The following is an 18,630-nucleotide window of genomic DNA, read 5'->3' on the forward strand; positions in this document are numbered from 1 at the left end:
GGCTGAGATCTGAGGATCATGGTTCAAAGCCAGCCCGGGCAGGAAAGTCCGTGAGACGCTTATCTCCAATAAACCACCAGAAAACCAGAAGTAGTGCTGTGGCTCAAGTGGTGGAGTGCTAGCCTTGAGCTGAAGAGCTGAGGGAGAGCACCCAGGCCCAGAGTTCAAGCCCCACGACCAACCAAAAAAAGAAAAAAGAAAAAGAAAATACATAACAAATAGCATCTTTGATTTGTTAGGTTGAATTTCATTAATAAAGAAAAGAAAAAAGACAAGAGAAAAAAAGAAGATGGAATGAGAAAAAATGAACCTTCAGTGAATGCCAATAAGAGAGCATTTCATATTTATATATACCCCATTATACTTACCAGCGGAACTTTGGGTCTCTCTCTCTCTATCAGGACTTACTAAAACATCTGTACTCCATCTCACAATTGACCTGCACCACTAAATGACTGTGAAATATGCCTTTGAAGGGCTAATGGTGCAAATTATTCTATGAAATCTCCACAGATCATCAGAAGCCTGCAGTTGTTATCATGGGAACCAGGTATAGGTTATAGGTATATGTAGCCATCCTGACGTCCCTTGCTAGAACTGAGGCCACAGAGGTCAGAGCCATGTTACACACATGTACAAGTGTGGGAAAGTAACTGAACTGAACCATGCCTTTAGTTTTTGCCTGTCCAATGGAGAATGTAGAAAGTACTATGATCTCAAGGTGCTCATATGTCTAACATCCAGAACAATACACATCAGCAGGGATGATTACTATAACATTGACCAAAAAAAAATATATATACACATATGTTATATATGTATATATATTATATACATGTATTATATATTTACTATATATTATCTCTCTCTATATATATTTTTTTGGTTGTGGGGCCTGAACTCTGGGCTTGGGCACTGTCCCTCAGCTCTTCAGCTCAAGGCTAGCGCTCTACCACTTGAGCCACAGCACCACTTCCTTTTTCTGCGTATGTGGTGCTGGGAATCGAACCCAGGGCCTCATGCATGCAAGGCAAGCACTCTACCACTGAGCCACCTTCCCAGCCCTAACCAAAATATTTTTAATGAGTGAACAAATGACATCTTGAAATCATTTTGGATCCCAGTCAATATGACAACTTCTTTTATTTTTCTAAGAAAGATCTATAATTGAAACATCGATTCAAAAACTATATGATCTTAGAAATGACTGAAAAAATTAAGGGAAAAAAACAAAATCTATTCAGAAGACATAAAATTAGTATTCAGGTGAAGCCTAGGGAATGAGAAAGGAAGTAAAACTTCATAAATCTTTCAAAATGACAAAGTAAACACCAGTTCACACTCTATAGGGCTTTTTGTTGCCCTGTCTACACTGGCCTTCTTGATGGGACTTGATTATACGTATTGTATTTGTATTATCCATGTTGTATCTGCTGTAACATGCATCCACATCAATGCATCAAAATCCTCTTGCTCCTCCTACCGCCTCTCCATGCCCTCCCTCACTGGGTACCCCATTTCCCATTAGTCTCCCTGACGCTGCCAACAGACCATTCCAAATCCCCCCCTGCCATGGGACAAAGGCTGCACAGATGTGAGGAGGGCTAGCACTGAGAAAGCTAACAGTACTGTCATCCTGTCCCAGCAGGAAGGTAGTGGTAGTTTCTCTCTAGGACCAGAGGCAAAAAAAGAAGTTTAAAAAAAAAAAAGAGAGAAAAGAAAGAAAGGAAAGACTGAAGGCAAAAAAAAAAAAGTTGTAAGCCATTGAAATCAAAAAGGAAATGCATGAGTGGGATTTCTATCAGGAAAAACAGCAGGAGGGGGCAACGGGGTGGGTGTGCAGAGAATAACAACAAAAGAGCAAAATGCCCATGGTGGAAAAGGCTCAAAAAACATTCCACCAGTGTCTTGGAGGGGATAACTAGGGGAAGGGAGTGGGTAAAAATGAGGGTTGAAAGGAGTTGAAAAGGGGAACCACTCGGAGTCCCATCCAGAATCCCTGTATCTTTAACCTCTGCCGTTTCTTTGGGATTGTTCCTTCTCTTCTTCCTTCACTCTCTTTTCAATGCTTTAAATGCTCGGATTTCAGTTTTTCACAAAGCAAAGCAGCATGTTGTATGCGTGAGAGATGAAACCCAAGGGAAGATGCCTCCTGTGGCTTTTTGAGAACATGCCACAGCCAGCGTATGAGGTGTTTCAGAGGAGCTCTTTTGAGGGGGAGAAATGCATTGCTGAGGGTTGAGTCTGAGAGAGTAACTCATGGCTCACAGCTCTTGCTCAGAAAGTATTCTCTGGATTGTAGATTGTACTCTGTGACCCCATACCTAAGGGATTTGGGGACAAAACAGAGGAGAGGAAAGATGGCTTGAACTAAGTATCAACTCAACAGCCACAGAAAATACCAGTTACATACTTTGGAAAAGATCCACTGGCTCTTGAGAACTATATCCTATAGTCTTTCAGCAGCTTTTGGTTTAGCTTCTCTGAAGCCTTTAGAAAGATATGAACCACATTCAAAGTGAAAACAAAAGGAAGAATTTAAGAGATTTACACCACTCTGTCACTTGGAGTTCTGTCTTGATCTTTGGAATAGTATAAAATGTCATTTATTCATTTGATTTATATGAATTCAGAGGGATCAGACTTACTGCAAATCTGATGCTTCTTTGTAAATATAATGGCATAATCTGGTATTTACTCCTAAATTCCAGCCTTCCAGTGGTCTCTTAGTAAAAGCTATATTTTGGAGGCCAGTGGAGGGGAGGGGGGGAAACAGCAGCAGTCATAACCAGGGGAATTGCAAAGTTATCATCATTATTAAGTTAGGAGAAACTATTTCAATCAGCAGAAGTCCCATTAAGGAAGTGATTACAGAGTAGAGACAGTGTTATGTTTTCTATTTACTCGTTCCTGACTTTATGAACACTATAATTTAAAGGAATTTCTATAATTTAAGAGAGATGAATGAGTCTGCAAGGATAATTTTCAATTCCAAAACGCTCAGGTTAATCTAAATCGTACCAGCCACAAAAGATATTAAAAACAAACAGTTGAACTGAAGTGCTTAGCTTTTCCAGAACTACATGAATTTTGCTATAGCAGAAGATTTTTACATCTGTATTCTTGACTACACTGATGAGCTGGATGATAATAATAAAGTTGACTATCATTGTGAAAAACAAATTTCAACATAGATTTAAATTTTCCCTTATGGAATTATAACAGTAAAGATTTAAAAAATGCTATCCACCAGAAAGTCTGTGATCCTTGGACTAAGATCTTATTTTCAAACAAAGGATGGATTTTCTCCAGTATCTCCATGGTCTTTCTCTCAGGTACCCACTGCCTAATTTAGAGATTCTGGCCAGGCAGGGAAGGTAAAAGGTATCTCCTAAGATTTGGGGAACTATTTGTTTGAGTGAAATTGACATAAAGACTGGGAATCTTAAGTATTTTTCTCACGGATATGACTACTAAATCATTTCCAAAAGGTAATCAACTTTCTGCCCTGGAAGAAAGGAGCAGCCCTTAAAAGCAAGGACAACTTTCTTTGTGATCAATGGTTTGGGCACAGAGAGCTGGACTGTACAAATCTCCCTTTATAAAAGACAGTGCCAATCAATAAGAACCTCATTTTCCTATTGGGACATTAGGCTTGGACCAAAGATTTGATGCCAAAGAAAGTAGATGGATCCTGCTCTACACATGAAGTCATATACTCCAAGCCCTGTGACTTTGCATTAAAGGCAGCACTTTGAGAAGTGCTGCTATTTGAGGCAGAGAAAACAGAGGGCTCAGGGAAGGGGGAAAAGCCAGGGTTTCTGCTGAGTGCAGAAAGCTTTGTTCTTGCTTTTTAATATATGTCTTAACAATTGTATGTGATATCCTTATGATTAAAGAACATTTTTTTTCTTCTTCTTTTTTTTTCCTGTCCTGGGTTCAAACTCTGGGCCTAGATGTTGTCCCTGAGTTTTGTTTGTTCAAGAACACCGCTCTACCACTTGAGCCACAGTGTCATTTCTCACTTTTACTGAGTAGTTTATTGTAGAGTTTAAAGGACTTTCCTGCCCAGGCTAGCTTTGAACCTCAATGCTGAGATCCCAGCCTTCTGAGTAGCTAGGATTACAGGCATGAGCCACCTGGCACCTGGCTAAGAACCTGGTTTTTTTTATCTTGTACTCATTTACCAAATCTAGTAATCCCACTTTACAATTTGGGAAAACAGAAAAGGAGAACTTGAAGGGATTCCAGGTAAGTCAGATGTTCAGATCATGAGAGGACTCTCATCTGAAACTGAGTGTGCAGAATAGATGAGGACAGAGATTAAAACATTTTCACCAATTTCTTTTGCCACTCATTCTACCAAGGGCAGCACCTGTCTCCCCAACACTGGGGTCTGGAACATCCTGGTGACCTGTATTACCAGCAGAATGAAGTGGAGAAGATGCTCCCCTTCTCTGCTTCTCTCAGGATATCTGTTCTTTAGAAACCCCAAAACTACTATGCTGTAAAGGGGTCTGATATTAAAAACAAACAAACCCGAAACCATGTGGATAAAGGCTTAGCTGTCCTGACCCTTCCAGCCACTCTATTCCCAGGCACATGAGAATCTATCTTACATACAGCCTTGGTCCTAAATTATGACCCAGTTGACACACAGAGGATTAGGGAGCAGGGAGTGAAAAGCTGTAAAAAGAGGGGGAGGGAAGGCAATTCTTGAATGGTGTGGTCAGTCACTCAGCATCTCATCTAACCCCACGTAGAGTGCTGGATGCCTTCCAGCTTGCAAGAACACATTCCATCTACTTGGGAAGAAAGGGAAACTAGGAAGATTGAGAATGATCTAGAAGATGCCAGTGAATACTCACCCCTTGAGCTTAGTGCAGTAGAAATCCTGAGTACTTTTTTTTATTACTAAGGGAAAAGTAACAGGGAAGGGTGTGGCTTAATTCATGTGCTATGCTCCAATAGACCTTTGTGTATGTGTATGTGTGTGTGTGTATGTGTGTGTGTGTGTGTGTGAGTGTGTGCTGGTTGGGGTAGGGTGTTAGTGTAGTATGTATTAAATAGCAGAAATTATGCTACTATTACTTTTGCAAGTCTTGCCCAACAGGTTCGTTTTAACTGCAGTAGTTATAATGATCAGGAATGTGGGAAATAGAATGAGATGAACATTTATCTTATCTACCCTGGCTGGCTTCCTAGGGCAGAAGGCTTAGAGGTTAACTGGGAGGGGGAGAAATTCTAGTATTTCTTCCCTTCCCTTTCTTCCCTTCCTCTCTCCTCCCCTCCCCTCTCCTCTTTGTTTCTTCCCCTCACTCCTTCTTTCCCTCCTTCCCAGTACTGGGCCTGAACTCAGGGACTGAGCACTGTTCCTTAGCTTTTTAATTCAAGGCTGCCATAGCTCAACTTCTGGCTTTTGGAAACTGGAGTTAAGAGTCTCAGGGACTTTCCTGCCTGGGGTGGCATTGAACCACAATCCTTAGATCTCAGCCTCCTGAGTGGCTTGGATTATAGCCATGAGCCATGGATACCTGACAAGAAATTCTAGAATTCCTACCCTCTTTTTCCTACACCATTCTTCCCACTGTTGTTCTGGACAAGATTTCAAGCAAATTCTTCATGGTGAGAAGGCTCCAAAGACAAGAAAGGGGAGTCTGATATGATTGACAGTCAAATACTATACATAAATACTTCCTGTACAGATTAAATAATGGCATGAATTCAGTAAGGCCATTTGATAGATTATACGTGCTTGATAAATGGCCACTGTGTTTTCCATGTGTGGCTTTGACAGGAATTTTAAAACACTGACATTCAGCTGTTTTATTTGTGCACATGATCATGCCTGCTTCAGTCTGAAATTGCTTGGAAAAGTGGCTATGCTCTATTTCTCTGTGTGTGTCAATCTAGAAAGGCACTTCCTGTTAGCCACTCCAGACATATTTGTTTAATGAAGAGGATAAGATGTATTTTCTGAGTTGCATTAAAGGAGCAACAAAGGGGACATAAAGTTTACTAATAAGATGCTTTTATCTACTGTCTAAATCTGAATGTAAAGTATGCAGGCCACAGGCTTACCATTCACACACACACACACACACACACACACACACACACACACACACACACACACACAAAGCCTTCTAAAATCTCCCTGTACACAGATCCCAATACATGTGTCTACTTTGCTGCCCTAAAACCAGTCAAGTAGTACAGATTGTCCTTCTTCTGCTCATGGTTTTTCTGTTCTTATTATTCCCAGAAACACTGTAACCATGAGAAGTTAGATGTATTGTCCACATTTGGTGCTCATCATATGTGCTTATGTTTCTCACAGACATTTAGAGGCAGATGCTATATCATCTGCTACATTCAGAAAATGATTCAACACCGAATTAGAAACTCATTCAAAATGTTCTGGAGGTAAGTGTGGCCTGTCTGCCATACAGATAGTCATTGGTGCTGGGCATGTTCAAGGAGAACAAATGCTGACTTGAGTAGCAAAGATGAATGAGAACCAAAGAACAAAAAACTGAGCAAGTAAAGCCTGGTGTGGTAGAACACGCCTATAATCCCAGCACTCAGGAGGTTGAGATAGGAGGATATGGAGTTCAGGACTAGCTTGGGCCACACATTAAACCTTGTCTCAAAACAATAACAAAACAAAAAAAGGAAGGACATTAGAAGAATAAAATTGCAAAGTTTAATGTGTGGGTTATTTTGGGGGAAGGGGTAGATTCAATTGTGCCAAAACTGAGAAACCAAAAGAAAAAATATCATACTCCTGGATTCTTAGAATAATAACCTACACATATGAATTAGAAGCTGATCCCAAGTATTTAAGTTATAAAATACTCTATAAAATGGGGCACATTGTGCCAGGCTGCATTTGTTTTGGTCTTTTTCTGCCATTCATTAAGGCCTCCAAAAGAGCCTAAATAGATATATCAACATGAAAGCTATTTCTATTAATTGCTTGGTTAAGATGACCCACACATGTCAGTGGTTAGGGAGAACGCTAAAAACTGGTGAGAATTTCTCCATTGTGAATTTGCTGGATAATCAACCTTGGAAAGGGAGCTGAGCCTACTCACCGTGGTCAAGGATATATTTCACAATCTCCCCGTTGCCAGTTTTAGCTGCGTAGTGAAGAAGTGAGCAGTGGTCTGGTCCCTGAATTAGTAGACTGCCTCCATTTTTATAGCTTTCCATTAGCTGGAAGAGAGACACACAGAAAGCAACTTAGGCCGAATAATGGAACAAGGAAAATGGCTACCCAGCCATAAAACACAAGAGTCATGGAGCATACCACAAATGTTTCCAGTCTCAGAAGACATGGAGAAAAGTCAAAGAGATGAAATACCATTCTTGGACTGTGTCATCACTCACATAGACAGTGGACATTGCAACTAGCCCCACAGAGCCTCTGTGGGTATTGAACGAATGGCCCAGGGAAACTGAAATGTGCTGAATTGCTTTTTTCTTTTCTTTGCTGAGCCCTGGTCTCTGTCTCAAGGGAATGAGGGATGGGGAAAGAGAACAAAAACATCCTGAGGTTGCCCAACACTCTCTGCAGTGAGAATAATTATAACTATGGGCAGAAAGGAGCTTGTGTGTGCTCAGCTAAGCTCCTTTTCTGTGGCCTTTAGTTGTTTTTTAATAAACCTAACTGCAAATATAGGAGCTGCTTCTTTTACTTCTTACACAAAAGTTTGTACATTTGCATGCACGCATGCACACACACACACACACACACACACACACACACACACACACACACACACATACACACACACACGGGGCTTTATTTGTTTTCCACATCTTCAGCCTGGCCAGGGGCTTACTAGAAATCAGACATCACACACCGAGTGAGGGTGGTGATGAACCACAGGAAGAGAATCAGAATAGCTTGGGGAATGTAGTTGTTAGTGTGTGAGATAGGACTGGAGAAGAGGAGGAACAGAGTTGGGCGTCTGAGAGTAAGACTTGGGTAAATGAGGGTAGAATCTAAGTTCGTGAGACTTTGAACACTACAGAAAGTGCAATGAAACCTTGTTCTCCAAGCTTCAGGACAAGTGGCCCATGTGTGAAGCTCTAAAATGTAGTGTGTGGACAAATAAGAACCTGATAACCCCAGAGGTCTTAAGCAAAGATGAAATGCAACTCAGTGACTGGCTTCAAAGGCCTCAGCATACACAGAGGACAGAGGGACAAAGAATTACACAGAAGTGGAGAGAGGCTGACAGGAGGAAACAGGAGAAACAAAGCAGGATATGGGAAGGGAGCAAGGAAGGTGGCCGAGGAACTGGAATGGAGGTAACCCCAGAACCTGTAGGGTCTGTCAGCCTTAAGCCGTGTGACAAAAGCCATTTCTCAGGATTAAAAAGAGAACCTTGTTCTGTTTGACTACACTGCCCTGGCAAGGAGACCCCTGCCCCACCCACCCAGCTCACAAAGGATGACATTACAGACCCAGTCACACTCAGACACCTTGCTCTGCTTTTCTGTGGGGCTGTTAAACATGGTGGCTATTCATTAGCTCCTTGGCATCTTATATAGCTCAGTGATACAGGGACTGTTCTTGATAACTGGTGGGGGAGGGGCTCTTAGGGTCTTTTGTTCTCTAGCAACTCCCCCACTCTTCCTCTCTTTGTGTCTCTCATGTCTATCTGTGTCTGCCTGTCCCTTTCTCTTCTCTCCTCTCTCTGTCTCTCTCTTTCTGACTCTTTCTCTATATCTTTATTTGTATATCTGTCCCTCTCCCTTCTTTTTGCTGTCTCTGTGTTTCTTTCTCTCTTTGTCTCTCCTAGTCTTTCCTTCTCTCTCTCCCTCTCATCTATTCTTCTATATCTATATCTATATTATCTATCTTTCTATCTCTCTCTCATACACACACATGCATACACAATGCCACTTTTCTGTTTGATATGTGATTTCTACACAGAAGAGACAAATAAAAGAAGATTGTGAAGATGAAACACAAAGAGGAAAAAAAAACTTGAGACTTAAAAGGAAAAATTATATGTAAGGAGAGAAATTGCTGAGAAATAAAATTCTCAGCTTGAACTCAGAGCCTGGGCACTTGGTGTCTCTGAGCTTTTTTGCTCACTGCTAGAACCCTGCCCCTTGAGCCACAGTTCCACAGCTTTTTGGTGGTTAATTGGAGATAAAGCATCTCACAGATTTTCCTTCCTGGGTTGTCTTTGAATCTTAATTCTCAGATCTTAGTCTTCTGAGTAGCTAGCATTATAGGCATAAGCCACCTGCACCTGGCCGTTTGTTTTTTTTTTTTTTTAAACTAAATGAGCTGCCACTTCTCAGCCATTTAGGGAATGTCTATTAGGTAAAATGTAAGACACCCAGTTGGACATAGTGATTTCCCATATTTCAGATAATTCTGTTAAGTATAAAAAATGTGGTGATACAATCAGGGGCCTGGGAAATTGGTAGATAGGATATAAAATGAAAAGGCATTTAATGCATAGTACTTTTCAAAATGTTCTGGCTTTGAAGCAATCCAGAGCGAAGATGGGTCTTCCTTCCTATGGAAGCAAATATTGCTCCTTGCAGGCACAAGGAAGGAGCTGGTTCCCCACTGCTGAGAATGTGGGACTCACACGTATACCACTGAGGAGCCCTTCCTCAGCAACAACCCCTACTGACACTACCTTCTAAAATGGTAAAGAGGCCACTGTCAGTGTTATGGACCTACAGATGGAGTTGGCCAATATACTTGAGCCTTTCTCCCTAACCTGTTAGAAATGTATTACAAGTATTGATGTATCTAACATATGCAGGAAGGAAGGAAGGAAGGAAGGAAGGAAGGAAGGAAGGAAGGAAGGAAGGAAGAAAGGAAGGAAGGAAGGAAGGAAGGAAGGGAGGGAGGGAGGGGAAAGGAGGGAAGGAAAAAGGGAGGAGGAACGGGTTAAAGAAATGAGAAAAAAAGATAGTAAAGAAAAGAAGAAGAAAGCGGAAAAGGTGATACTTCTCAACATTGTTGACAGATCTTTGGTTCTCAGTGTGCACTGACAGCTTGCTACTTGGGCTGCCGGAAAGGCACAGACTGCAGGCAGAGCAAGCCCCACTGTTACAGGGGAGAGCCGCCATGTCAGTGGGTTTGCAGAGTTACTTGGGCAGTCATAAGACCTCAGGCCTGAAGTTTCTATGAAACCAAGAACTTTTAGAATGCTGACAGACCCTATTGTTTAAGCAATATTTCTATTCCTACTATGCTTAGCTTAGTAAAATAACACAGATTAACAGGGTGGTATGCATAAAATAGCGAACATTTTAGAGTCCTTTCCATCTAACAGGATAGCCTTGACCTCTCTTCCATGTATCATTCAGTCTTTACCACAAAGCAAGGAAAGATATATTGTCGAGTTATCATCCCATTTTACAGATGAAAAAAAGCAGCTGAGGCCCAGAGAGTATTCAATCATTGCATAAAGCCTCACATTAGTGAATACCAGAGCCATCATCTGAAATCAATCATGCTGGGGCTGGATCATTTCCTGTCCTGTGAACTAAATGCACCAGCAAATATAAACACACATTGAAATGTTCAGAGTAAACCCCAGACAGTCCTTTGTGGCTTAATTATCCCCAGAGTATAAAATTATAAGAATGGGAAAATATAAACTCTGGGCTGGAGAATGCATTTCTGGGTCAGGTCCGGGTTCTTCATACAAATGTACCCATCCTAATCACTGTCTTTTTAAATTCTTGAAATGTCAGCAAGAATGCTGAGCAGAAATGCTGGGCAGTGTGTTCACTGTATCCATGGAAGATATGGGTCCATTGTAACAAATCCAGGCAAGTCCTAATCAGGGAATTCTACTGCAATCCCTTTGCTATTGGGAAACACAAGCAGGCTGTGTGGGTTCCTCTCATTCTCTGCTTATTTCTCAAAAGAGCAGCCTTCCTCCTCCTCCTCAGCTCGGGCAGATAACTGATATATGGGCTCTTGAGATTTGGCGAGACATAATACTGACTTAAGAGTTTTAATAGAATCACCAAAGTTTTGATAGGAAGATATCTTACCTTCATAAGGTCACCAGCTACAACTGCCTGTAAAATTGCTGCGAACGACAAAAGAGAGACATCTCGTTAGTCACAGACCCTCTTGTAGGGATCTTCTACAAAAGGTTGGGTGAACACAGTAGAAAGGGAACCTACATGTTGGTAGGAACCAGAAAAGGAGAGACATGCCAATCTGAATCTTGATCAAACAGATAAAGAGCTGAGGTATCAATCCCTTATTCCAGAGCCTTCCTGAGCCTCCTCCTTACCCTCACCCCCAGCGCCGGTATACTAAAGACAACAGAACATTTAGAATCATATAGATTGGGCTCAAATATTAGCTTAGAAGCTGTGGAGAAGTGGGTGAACCATTTAAAATCAGCCTCACTTTCCACATGGTAAAAGACAAAGCAGGTCAGATTTCCTTCTGGCCCATTTTTCAAAAACCTGATTGGTCAACTAAAAGATCCAATCATGACTACAGGTTCTTTCTCTCTCTCTTTCTTTCCTGTCTTCCTTCCTTCCTTCTCTATGTCTGTTTTCCTCTGTCTGTCTGTCTGTCTGAATGTCTGTCTATCTGTGTGCCAGGATTGCTATTGAACTAAGGACCTTAGCTTTTTCACGTGACACTTGAGCCACAGCTCTATTTTGGCCTCTGTGTGTATATGTGTGTGTGTGTGTGTGTGTGTGTGTGTGTGGTTAATACGAGATAAGACTCTCCTAACTGGGCTGGCTTCCAACTGAGATCTTCACATCTCAGTTTCCTGAGTAGTTAGGATTACAGGTGTAAGCCACTGGCACTGACTGGATTCTTCTTTCTTACCAGTTCCTCCTACTTGGAATGCAAGGAGTCACAATTCTTTTTACTATAAATGTTATAATGATGATACTCATTGCTGTGAGTGGATATGAAGAGTACTAGAGATAGCAAAGAGGAAGCAAGGCTATTTTAATTTTGTTCTGGAGAGAATAACCATATGTGTATCACTAAATTCATAGATGTCTATTGGGTTAAGAGCTTTGGTAACTTATACTAGTTGTGATAAAATAGAATACATTAAAGGGGAAAATATATGTCTGTCTGTAAACAATTATAGTTCCCAATGGGAGCTTTTTACTTCAGTGTGGAAATGGCACCTTGGGTAAATTTTCATTGAGTAGCAGTCAAAAGTACAGTAGGAGAGCACCAGCTGTGGGTAAGGAGAGATGCCCAGGGCAGGGGTTGTTAAATTCACTGAGGGGCACAGGATTGAGTATCTCCCTTAGCCAAAGTAGAAACCTTGTAAACCTATGGCGCAGAGAAGGGAAGTTTCATTGTGGAAGAAAATGGAAGCAGGAAAATGAATGGAAAACAGGAAGGGACAAAGCTATAGCAATGCTCAATTTTCATCTCCTTTCAAATTCCAGGGTAATCATTTGCATATGGCAGTCATACACACATGCATAGTTGAGCTGACTGGAAAGAAAGCAAAAGAGAGTAAAAGAAGGAGGGGAGAGATGGAAATAACTGCAGCAAGGGAACGAGTAAAATGCTAGGTGTCAAAAGAACCCAAGGAAAAAACATCATCGTCTCTTCGTTTTATAAATGTGACTCGAGTGCTTTAAGTAAATAGTCTCTCTTAGGGCAGAGAGCCAGCCATGGTCCATTTAGCACCACAACGCAGGCCCCATGTCTACTCCAGGCATCTCTCTAGTCCCCCAATAATCTCACTCTATACAGAGCTCTACTAGACTCTAAGACGCAGAAAATACCATTGCTAGGACCACCTTATTGTGGAAAAACTGTTGGGAGAGGATGTAATTTCAACACCATCATTTATGAAGTGCACACATGTAATGGGTTCTTCAATCTTTCAGAGTCAACTTTCTCCTCTGCAAATGAGGTTAACAATTGTACTTCTTATTGCTCTAGCAAGAACCAAAGTTTAGAAAGTGTTTCTTTTTTTTTATCATGCTGTTTTATAGTGCTGGTGGCGAGTGGCTATAATCCTAGTTCTCACAAGGCTGAGATCTGAGGATTGTGGTTGAAAGCCAGCCCAGTCAGGAAAATCTGTGAGACTCTTATCTCCAATTCACCACCAAAAAGCAGAAAGCAGAATCTGTGGCTCAAGTGACAGAGCACCAGCCTGGACACAAAAGCTCAGGAACAGCTCCCAGGCCCTGAATTCAAGCCCTAGGACTGGCATTAAAAAAGAGGATTAAACCTTAATTAAGGGAGGATTTCATTGCATCTATGACTGTATGCAAGTGCATGAAAAAGATATATGAACCCTTCAGAAGGAGCCTTCCAGTAAGGATAATCTCGGCACGTGAAGTTGGACAGACATATCTCTGTTACACAGCACCTTTAGGAAGAGAAGCACTGATAAAGAGCAGCCAACGGCAGTGCTTGAATTCTAGACATAAAACATAGTAAAGGACAGAAGGAGCAGTTGGAGAAAGTATTAGACATCATGACTGTTGTCTTGGCTGAGTGGGAGGAAGCTAGTAAAAGGGGAAGATGACTATTCACAATAGCCAAGATATAGAAACAGCCCAGAGGCCCACAATAGATAAGTGGGTCCAAAAAATGTGGCACCTATGCACAATGAAATTTTACACAGCCATTAGAAAGAATAAAATAATGCAATTTGCAGGGAAATGGATGGAACTAGAACAAATCACGTTAAGTGAAGGAAGGCAAGCTCAGAAAGACCAATGGCACATATTCTCTGATATGCAGAAATTAGATCTAAAACACACAAGGATATGCCAAATTATATGGGATTCTAAATACTCACACAGTGAGACCAAAATAGGATACTCTTAGGAGAGAAACACAAAGGCACAGTACCTAAGTGCCTTTTCATCTTTATATAAAATAATATACATATTGAAATGAACTCCAACATATAGAAACAAGGAAATTTATTTCTTTTTATTCTCTATCTATCTATCTATTGGTTTTTATTTTTTGGTGATTCTTCTTTACCTAATGTATGGTGTATTCAAGTGTCTATTTTCGGTAGGGCTAGGGGAGGGTACAAAACTCAAGGGAAAAAGGGTGAAAAAGTGCAGCAATGGAACTCATTGGACACTGATGAAAGTAAACTCATGGGTAGAGAGAGCAGGGAGGGCCTGGGAGCAAGTGAAGGGACAGAAGACATTGTACCAAAGGAAATGTACTCAGTACATTGCCTCCATAATAACAATAAAGTAAATGAACACACACACACACACACACACACACACACACACGCACACACACACACACTCACTCACGCACACAGGGACAGATGAATAGAAAGAGGAATGATAGGCAAATACAGACAGAATATTCAACGTACAAACTTAAAATGGACCTAGAAAGTTGAATAAGGCAGGTGGTTGAAAGGGGCTTGAAGGAGGTATTGAAAATGATGGGAGGGGTGACTCCATCAAGAAAGACACATAAATGGACATGTTAAATGGAAATCCCCTGTACAACACTGTAAAGATAATAATAATTAAAAATAAGGTCACAGGTGAAAGGGAACTTTTCAGTTTGTACTTTTACACCCCAAGGTATCTTGATTCTAATAGAATATCCAGTTTACAGGAAAGAAGGGGGGGGGAATTTTCATGAGGGAACACTCCATATAAAGCCTTGTAATACACCAAAGCAGAGAGCCTGTGTTTTAAAGACCATATGGAACCCTTTTCTCAGAAAAGCTCAGAAGCACACAGAGAGAAATAGACAGAGAAGAAAGGAGAAAGAAATTACACCTAAGTGAGTCTATTTAGCACAGCCCATTTCTCCACCAATCCATCCACAAAAAAAAAGACCGAGTTAAAAGTATTGGTCAGCAGCATGGTTCACAGATTTCTTAAAAGAGGGTTGATCCAATTCATTTATAAAAAGTAGAATGATTTCTCAAATGAAGAGCATGACCAAAAAAAAAAAAAAATAGTCATAGTGCCAAGTGCAGCACAGCATTTCACACTTATCCTAGCTACTCAGAAGGCTGGGAAAGGGAGAATCCCAGTTCAAGGTCAACCCAGTTGAATCTCTTTCTTTCTTTCTTTCTTCCTTCCTTCCTTTTTTCTTCCTTCCTTCCTTCCTTCCTTCCTTCCTTTCTTTCTTTCTTTCTTTCTTTCTTTCTTTCTTTTTTTGTCAGTCATTGGGTTTGAACTCAGGGCCTTGGAGCTGTCCCTGAACATTTTCATTCAAGACTAGTGCTCTATTTTGGGCCACAGTGCCACTTACAGTTTTCTGGTGGCTAACTGGAGATAAAAGTTCCATAGACTTTCCTGTCTGGGCTGGTTTGAACTGCGATCTTCAGAGCTTAGGCTCCTGAGTAGCCAGGTTAATGGACACGAGCCACCGGCACCTGGTGACAAATAGGTTTGGGGACCCCTCACCCACCAATAACCAATAAAAAATCTGGACATAGTGGAATGCATCTCTTATATTTACACATCAGGCCAAATGTGTAAACAAGAGCATTATGGTCTCAGTCCAAGCCCAAAGCAAGATTCTATTAAAAAATAATAAGTAAAACATAAATAGCTGGAGGCATGGCTCAAAAGGTAGAGTCCCACTTACCAAGTGGAAGCTACTGAGTTCAGACCTCATTCTGGCCTTTACCCAGAACAAAAAATAAAGAAGCCATGATGCTTAAGACCTTTATATTGTCACACCAAAGTAGACAGTAATTTCTAGTAGCCGGCTACGTCCATTCACAGATTCCCTTCGAGAGCACCCACCAAGACTGGGCACTTGACTGAAGAGTTCAAAGCAAGTCAGGGGACATACAAATGCCTTCCAGCAGGCCACTTCCATTCTGCTCTTCCCCTTGTGAAAACAGAGTTATGACCTGCTCTTAGCTTCTTTCCCCGCCCCCGCCCCCCAGGCCCACAGCCAGAGCTTCTTTCAGCTTCTACCTTTGTTATTTATTCTTGTTGGTTTCCGACAGCCTCCCAGTGTGAAGTCCCCATGAATAGAGAGAGGATCATATAACAGAATCATAACCACAAATAATTTCCATTGTACTGGATATGGAAAGCATGAATATTTATTTTTAAGCCAAGCAATACACCCAAGGGTAGCTATTATGCAAACATTATTAGGAACAAGGCTCACTTCTCTCTCTTGATTAATGTCCTTCACTATGAACACTGTTGTTTAAGATTTCCTCTGCATAAAGACAGCCTGAAGCCATTAATATTCAACCCCTGATTATGAACTTCTGAAAGATCAAGCTGAAAGCAAATAATGACCTGTTATGATTGCAGTATTATTCTTTATTTTGTAAGCTCTGAGCCTTCCTTTATGGCCTTTTCCTACACACAAAATAAATAAATAAATAAAAATGCAAAAAAATAAATAAATGCAAAATAAAACAATGCTTTAAATTTCCCAAAGTGAGGGAAGTCAGATTGTTACTGGGCCATATAAAGGTTGAGTACAAGAAGAATAAATTCCTGGAAAGTAAACAGTATAAACATATGCAGTTAGACAGGAATGGGACAGGATAGAGAACCTAGAAATGTGCCACTCTGAGAGGTTACAAGTTGAATCAGCCTGCAGGAAATGGCTTACATTTCCTTCTGTGGCTAAGTTTTTATATAAACAGCTGTCCCTCATGTATCCCAAGACAGAAAGCAGGGACTGCCAAAAAGGAATTGTCTTCCTCTCATGGCTCATCATTGTTATGCCTCACCTACCTAAAGGTCTGGATAGGTTCACCTCCTTATAAAAGGAAGAGATGCCTTCTCTCATATAGAATCTGGGAAGGGGAGAAGACAAGGGCAATGATTTGGAGGTTTATGACCTCCCATGGGCTATTTAGAGGTGGTGCCTTTGAGAAGCCATTGAGCTCCGAGGTCTCCACCTTCAATGACAGAGATCAATGCCCTTAGGAAGCTGCCTGTCCCATCCATCTTTTCAGCTATAGAAGGGCACCAGAGAAATTATCCCTCCTGGTTTTTCCTGCAGCAGAACTAAGCAGAAGGCACTATCTTGGAAAGAGAAGAAACATCCACTAGGTATCAGATCTGCTGGCCCCTTGATCTTGGACTTCCAGAAACTCAAGAAATAAGCTTCCATCCTTTATACATCATCACATCTACAGTATGTTGTTCTGACAGCAGGAAGAGATTAAGAGCTCTATTTACCAGGCCCTGTGCAAGGCAGTGGGGATACAGTGATGTGAAAAACAATACACAAAATAGGATGGAAAATAGCATACAAAGCAACATGCAAATCACACTTCTTTCTTTCTTTCTTTTGGGTCCAGTCATGGGGCCTGAACTCTGGGCCTGGGCACTGTCCCTCAGCTCTTCAGCTCAAGGCTAGCGCTCTACCACTTGAGCCACAGTGCCACTTCTGGCTTTTTTCTTTTTTCTTATGTGGTGCTGGGGAATTGAACCCAGGGCCTCATGCATGCAAGGCAAGTGCTTTACCACTGAGCCACCTTCCCAGGCCCACGTTTCCTTCTTTCGTGGAAAGTACAACACAAGATAGGGCTTTATAAGCAGGAAGGGATATGTTGCAATTAAGTCTGGATTCAAATCATCTGGATTTAAGTGAGAGGACAAATTAGCTAGCTATAACCCTGGGCAATGTGGTTTACCAAGATTCAGATGACTCTTGATAACTTGAAGATTAACACTAGTCCTTTTGGAGCTCTGTTTTACAGAAAAACCCAATCTACAGTTGAATACCAGGTACTGAGGCTTCTAACCTGGCCATTTTGGATTAAGGGTAATTATAGTCTTACAATTTGAAGTATCATTATTCTAAGAGAATAATTTAAAGCTGTGATGATTGACTTGCTAAAAAAAATACTTAGGAATAAAAAAATATACAGAACCTGGTAAGGACATATACAAAATATGTCACAAATTTTAATAAATATATTAAAATAATGACATTATATACACAATATAGAATAAAATCCCGTGCGATTATGCTTATTTTTTATAAGAATAACCTTTCAGATCCAGTTTTTAATCTTTGAAGTAATAATCCCTTACCAAAGCCATTATTGTACCCTGCAGCCAGGCTCCAGTGGCTGGTAGCTCATGCCTGTAATCCTAGCGATTCAGGAGGGTAAGAGCTAACAATCCCAGTTCAGAGCCACACTAGGCAGCTCTGTAAGACTTTTACCTACAATTAACTACCAAAAATCTGGAAATGGAGCTGTGGTTTCAGTGGTAAAGCACTAGTCTTAAGCATAAAAGTTCCAGCACAGTGCTCAAACCCTGAGTTCAAGCTCAGGACTGGCACTAAAATAAATAAGTAAATAAATAATATATAAATAAAATGTACAATAAGATGTACAATATTAAAGATATCAACTTATAGTGGTCTGGTTTTAATATACTTTTGATATGTTTTAAGATTTAATAAAGGAAATAAAAGTCACGTAAAGCATTTAAACAAGACAGATGTCATAGATTAAAATGTTTTTGAAAATATGGCTAAGACCTCTGTCTAATGCACAAAAATAAGAACCTAAAGTATCAGACAAGGAATGATGTGTGGGGTCCCAGGGAATGAATTAGTTTTACTCATTGAGAACCATAAACCTAGCTAGATTTGGCAAGTTCTGCCTCTTTGTGCAGGGACAGAACTGGAATTTA

General features: G+C 40.9%; 1 protein-coding gene across 1 annotated transcript in view; it reads right to left on the reverse strand.

Annotated features, from left to right (window-relative positions):
* Window positions 1-18,630, reverse strand: part of Dgki (diacylglycerol kinase, iota) — a 423,919-nt gene that overhangs the window by 8,386 nt on the left and 396,903 nt on the right. The window contains exons 31-32 of the mRNA XM_013021551.1: window positions 11,047-11,084; window positions 7,098-7,218 (exon numbers count right to left, since the gene is read on the reverse strand). Of these exons, the coding sequence (XP_012877005.1) occupies window positions 7,098-7,218; window positions 11,047-11,084 (159 nt within the window). The remainder of the gene's footprint in view (window positions 1-7,097; window positions 7,219-11,046; window positions 11,085-18,630) is intronic.

Source organism: Dipodomys ordii, unplaced genomic scaffold (genome assembly GCF_000151885.1).
Source record: "Dipodomys ordii isolate 6190 unplaced genomic scaffold, Dord_2.0 Scaffold56, whole genome shotgun sequence".
In the NCBI taxonomy this organism is placed as follows: Eukaryota; Metazoa; Chordata; class Mammalia; order Rodentia; family Heteromyidae; genus Dipodomys; species Dipodomys ordii.